The sequence below is a fragment of the Chiloscyllium plagiosum genome, chromosome 20 (assembly GCF_004010195.1).
Source record: "Chiloscyllium plagiosum isolate BGI_BamShark_2017 chromosome 20, ASM401019v2, whole genome shotgun sequence".
In the NCBI taxonomy this organism is placed as follows: domain Eukaryota; kingdom Metazoa; phylum Chordata; class Chondrichthyes; order Orectolobiformes; family Hemiscylliidae; genus Chiloscyllium; species Chiloscyllium plagiosum.
Window position 1 is genome coordinate 45215831 of NC_057729.1, and position 6000 is coordinate 45221830.

The 6000-nt window shown below is 38.4% G+C and overlaps 1 protein-coding gene across 11 annotated transcripts in view; it reads right to left on the bottom strand.

The window, feature by feature from the left end:
- Positions 1–6000, bottom strand: part of zmynd8 (zinc finger, MYND-type containing 8) — a 116199-nt gene that overhangs the window by 81712 nt on the left and 28487 nt on the right. For all 11 annotated transcript variants that reach the window (XM_043710696.1, XM_043710700.1, XM_043710703.1 and 8 more), the window contains one exon: positions 4161–4243. In XM_043710696.1, the coding sequence (XP_043566631.1) occupies positions 4161–4243 (83 nt within the window). The remainder of the gene's footprint in view (positions 1–4160; positions 4244–6000) is intronic.

Below are 6000 nucleotides of genomic sequence, written 5' to 3' on the forward strand. Positions count from 1 at the left end.
TATTTTGGTACAAAGTTGAAACATAAAATTCATACAGGGCTTCATAAGTTCTACTCCAGTCTTCGAATGCAAACAAAACAGTCCTCAGAATCGTTGAACAAATGGAACAGAGAAGCATAAATTTCAGCTCAGCAAATAAAAGTAAGCAGTCTTTAGCTTGGATATTGCTAACCACACAGTCAGAGCTTGGAGATGCAAGGTCAGTTTAATTTTGTGAGCAACACAAGAGTTGAAGGGGAAGTCACATGACAGAGAAAATAACTGAAATGGAGGAAACAAAAAAGGTATAATATATACTGGACTGAATTACAGAAAAGAGATGAGTTTATTTGGGCCGTCTGTTCAAAACATCGCACTTATGAAATGATAGTTAGAGTCAAAGAGATTGAGGGCAAGTTTGATTGAGATGTGCAAAATGGTGTCAGATTTAGATAAGTTAGTCAAAGAAAATCTGTACCCTTTCGTTGACGGTATAAAGATTAGTGGACACAGTATTAAGGTTGTGGACAAGAAATGCAAGGGAATAGGGAGAAGAATTTTTCTTTTGTTCACTGAGTGGGATTGACTCAGAATTCATTGTGGTGGGTGCCCAGACAATGAATGATTTCAAAACAAAACTGGATGGGTACTACAGAGAGAGATCAACATTCAGGGCTTTAGGAATACAGAAGGAATCTAGAACTACTCTAAAACACACTAAGCAAGCACACAAGGGAATAAGTGACATCCTTTTGTGTCATTATACATCCTGGAGTCTATCACACAGCAAGCCCAGTAACTTAGCATCATGAGACTCATCTCTGAAAACCGGGTTCCAAACTAATACAAAAAGATAAATGGTTAATTGACAGTTGCATGGTTTCTAAGCGAACTGCATGGGGAATTCTAAATCCAGTTTACACTGAATCAAAGATTACAGCATAAACCTAAAGAATTCCAAGTAAAATAATGGCTCTCCACTCTCAATGAAGCCCTTCACATGATCAAAACAAACTACATTTTAGATTAAAGCACCTTCTTCATAACAATGTCATTGAATAAACACCTGGCTTGGACCAGAGAGCATATCCCATCTTCCAAACTAAACTGCAAGAAAATAGCAGACTCCATCATAAATCCTGGATATCTTAAAAACTAGACAAAACTAAGACAAAGGAATTTATGTTTCGTCAAAATGGCAAAATCCATTCCCCATAAATGCTACTCACCTTGCAGAATATCAAATCCAATTTCACTCCCAAATTAAAAATATTTAAACGCATAGAAAAAAAAAAATTGATCAATGTTACATTTCCAGTCATTTCAATCACTTGGCATAATAGCAGATACAAATAAAATTGAAGTTACGCAGTAACAGTAGAAAGCCAGCACTTTTTTGAAGTCTGGAACATTTACAGTCAATAGTGAGGTACACGTAAATTACTTCAAAAAGTGTGGTGCTGGGAAAGCACAGCCGGTCAGGCAGTATCCAAGGAGCAGGAAAGTCGATGTTTCAACCTCAATGAAGGACTTAGCCTCGAAACATCGATTTTCCTGCTCAGTGTATGCTGCCTGACCAGCTGTGTCTCAGGACTACACTTCTCAACTCATGTCCAGCATCTGCAGTCCTCACTTTGTCCTACATGTAAATCATTTGTTTGGCCAAACTTTATGCCAGCAAACTAGTATCAAATTACATTTTCTATTCTTGCAACACCACCTGTACAGATCTTGTACAAATCAGTTTTCTATTTCCAGGACCATAACTTAAAAGTTTGGAGCGTGACTTTGTTTCATTCAGCTAGCACTTACAGTTTTCCGCTATTAAGTATGTCAGTACTGAAAGCAGAGAATGCAGGAAGAGAGAATGAGAGATTGCAATTGAATTCAAAGTTTGCATTCAAAAAGCAAATTAGCCTTGTGGACATTGAGAACTGGAAGGAAAGAAAATGTGACTTAAAAATTAGCAGGGAAAGTACCAAGTACTTCAAAGGCTACATATTTGTTTCAAAATGTAATTCAGTATATGAAATAAATTAAGAAAGTGGTTTATTCCCATATTTCAGATATTCCAGATCTAGTCTGTGAAATTCAAAGTCATGAAGACTTGATTTTTTTTTTAAACGTGAATTATTCAACCACAGGAGGAGGGCATTGCTGACCAGCATTCAGTGTCAGTCCTTAATTTTCCTCGAGGACAGTATGTCTTGGAACTCTTGCATTTTATATGGTTTAGGTAGAACCACTGTATTATGTCAGGATTTGAAGAATGTTATCCAGTCATGTTAATAACTGAAACATACATTTCCAAGACAGAAAAGTTTGTGACTTGGTAGGAAACATTCATGGTGGTATTCCCATGTGCATACTGCCCATGTTCTTCTAGGCCATTGAGGTCATAGGTTTAGAAGCTGCTATTGAAGAAGCCTGAGAAAATTCATCTTATAAACAAACAATACTTTCTCTACAGTGTGTTGTGGTGATGGATAGGTCACCAATTAAGCTAATTTGTTGTGGAAAGTGTTGGACTTGAAGTGTTATTGGGGCTACAAGCATCCAGACTGAAATAAGGCAGAAGTCTGCCTTATTTCCAAACTCTTGGATCTTGTAGATGCTGAAAGGCTTTGGGAACTTAGGAGGGGAGTCACTCACCACAGAATCTTCTGACTTGCTCTTATATTCACTTGTCCAGTTAGGTTCCTGGTCAAAGGTGATAGTCCAGGATATTAATGAGAGGGATTTGACTATAGAACCACAATGAAAGGAGAAAAGACTGGATTCCATCTTGTTTAAAAAGGTTGTACTTGACCCTTGTGTTGCATCAGCATTACACAGAACTTGGCAGTTCAAGCCTGAATGTTGTCCCTATTTTGCTGCATAGGAACATGGACTTCTTCAGTACCAAAGGTTGTGTTGTACCACACAAAACTGCACATTTTCATCTGAAAATCATCTTTACAGTTTTAGCAACAGGTGCCTTATTAAATTTAATTGATTATATAAAATAAGAGAAGGGAATTTCTGACAGACTATTAAACATTCATTTTGTAGCATTTTACAACAGCAGAAAATACTGTAATCAATCATTCAGCAGGGTAGTCAGCACCAAAAATGTCACTTTGTCAGTTCTTGGTGTACAAGAGATTTAGTGTTTCCAGTAACTTTATTTCAGAGATTGAGCATTGGCAGTTTTGCTGCTTGTATCTTAGTCAAGAGTACATCTTGGGATCATCAACTTTGTACTATATTAAATACATTGTTTTTGAAAATATTCTAATTTACAGGTTGTAAATGTCTATACTTAAGATAGAATACAACAAGGAATAAATCACTTGATCAGAGGAGAGGCAATGAGATGATACAAAAGAGGAAAATGCAGATATTAAAAGTTCTTCATATTGATCTGGCCAAAGCTGAGAAAACTTGTTCACAAAAATGAAATTCAGATAAACTTTATACACTGCCTTTTAAGTAGTATATAGTTGCAAGGAACTTCACAGGAGCAATTATCAAAAAACACTTAACAGAGTGAAACAAGGAGACATTGAACAAAAGCACGGCAGGTTTAAAAGAATGGGTCAAGAGTGGGAGACAGAGTCCTAGGACTTGGGCTTAAGACAATTGCAGGAAGACTGTGAATGGCGGATTAATAAATATTTAAAACCATGCAGGCATGAAATGGAAACAGCACGAAGATTTCAGGGGGTTTAAAAAAAAACTGAAAAGTAAGTATTTACAGGTTGGAAGGAAGTCATTCACCTTATCGTGTCTGTGCTGGCTGACAAGTAGCCTGATCTCACCTTACAGCTCATGGTCCACAGCCCAATAGGTTGTGGACCATGACCATAGGTTCAAATGCAAATCAAAGTACATTTTAAAATGATGATCATTTCTCTCTCTAGCCACTTTATCAGTGAGTTGCAGATCCCCATCATCCTTGGAGTGAAAGTTCTAGTGAATAACCAGCTAGGGAGGAGCAAGGCCATGAAGGAACTAGGAAAGAGGAAAATTCTAAAACTAGAATATACACGAAGCAACAGTCACATATATAATCCATGGGCAATAATTTTAAATAAATTGATAACTTCAATTGCATGGAGTCAACTCATCATCTTCAGATAAGTTGTATGTCACTGTAGATAGAAGATGTGCACAACAGAGAAAGATTTTCTTTTACCCACCTCTTGATCTGGTTGATATCTCCATGTCCTCTTCCTCTTCCTCCTCTTCTTCCTGCTCCTGTTTAGGCGGGTCCTCAGCCAAACTACACAAATAAAGAAATAAACAAACCACCTGGTAATGAATATTGCAGAAACATAAAAATCAGAAAGTCACTTAACTCTGTGGAACTTGTCGCTTCCCCCACCCTGTAAATTTCCTGAGTTTTGATCTAATTCCTTTTTGAATGCCATAATTGAATCTGCCTCCAACTCACATACAGTATATTCAAGATACTAACCACTTACTTCTGTGATGAAAAAGTGTATAAATTATAAAATCATGTTTGGAATTTGGATTTTAAAATATATGCAGGTGGGTATGGGTTACTTCTGCAAAGGGCTGCAGAGCTAATTCTTTACTCCATGCAAAAATGCTACTGCCAACACCATGGAAACATAGAAAATAGTAGCAAGAATAGGCATTCAATCCTTCAAGCCTGCTCCACCATTCAACATGATTATGGCTCATCATCCATGGGCACTTTCCTCATTAAGCAACCTTTTGTACAATACCTTAAACACTATTCGGGAATCCACATATATTACATTCATTGCTTCCCCTTTATCTATCCTGCTTCGTACCTCCTCAAAGAATACCCATACATTTGTCAAGCATGATTTCCCCTTCATGAAATCATATGGACATTGTTTGATAATATTATACATGTCTAAATGTTCTGCTGTTACATCCTTTATAAGACATGATAACATCTTCCCAAAGGCAACTGTTAAATGCTAAATTGCCTACAGTTAAAACAGAGAAATATATTTCACATTTATAGCATCTGCAAAAAAAAAAACAGAAAAAGTTAGAGAAACTCAGCAGGTCTGACAGCATCGGTAAATAGAGAAAGAATGAAACATTTCAAGTCCAATTACACTTCGAGTCACAGAGATGTGCAGCATGGAAACAGACCCTCCGGTCCAACCTGTCCATGCCGACCAGATATCCCAACCCAATCTAGTCCCACCACCCGGCCCATATCCCACCAAACCCTTCCTATTCATATACCCATCCAGATGCCTCTTAAATGTTACAAATGTACCAGCCTCCACTACTTCCTCTGGCAGCTCATTCCATACATGTACCATGCTCTGCGTAAAAATGTTGCCCCTTAGGTCTCTTTTATATCTTTGCCCTCTCACCCTAAACCTACGCCTTCTAGATCTGAACTCCCCAACCCCAGGGAAAAGACTTTGCCTATTTATCCTATCCATGCCTCTCATAATTTTGTAAACCTCTATAAGGTCACCCCTCAGCCTCCGACGCTCCAGGGAAAACAGCCCCAGCCTGTTCAGCCTCTCCCTGTAGCTCAAATCCTCCAATCCTGGCAACATCCTTGTAAATCTTTTCTGAACCCTTTTCAAGTTTCACAACATCTTTCCGATAGGAAGGAGACCAGAATTGCACGCAATATTCCAACAGTGGCCTAACCAAAGTCCTGTACAGCCGCAACATGACCTCCCAACTCCTGTACTCAATACTCTGACCAATAAAGGAAAGCATACCAAACGCCTTCTTCACTATCCTATCTACTTGCGCTTTCAAGGAACTATGAACCTGCACTCCAAGGTCTCTTTGTTCAGCAACATTCCCTAGGACCTTATCATTAAGTGTATAAAACCTGCTAAGATTTGCTTTCCCAAAATACAGCACCTCGCATTTATTGGAATTAAACTCCATCTACCACTTCTCAGCCCACTGGCCCATCTGGTCCAGATCCTGTTGTAATCTGAGGTAACCCTCTTCGCTGCCCACTACACCTCCAATTTTGGGGTCATCTGCAAACTTACTAACTGT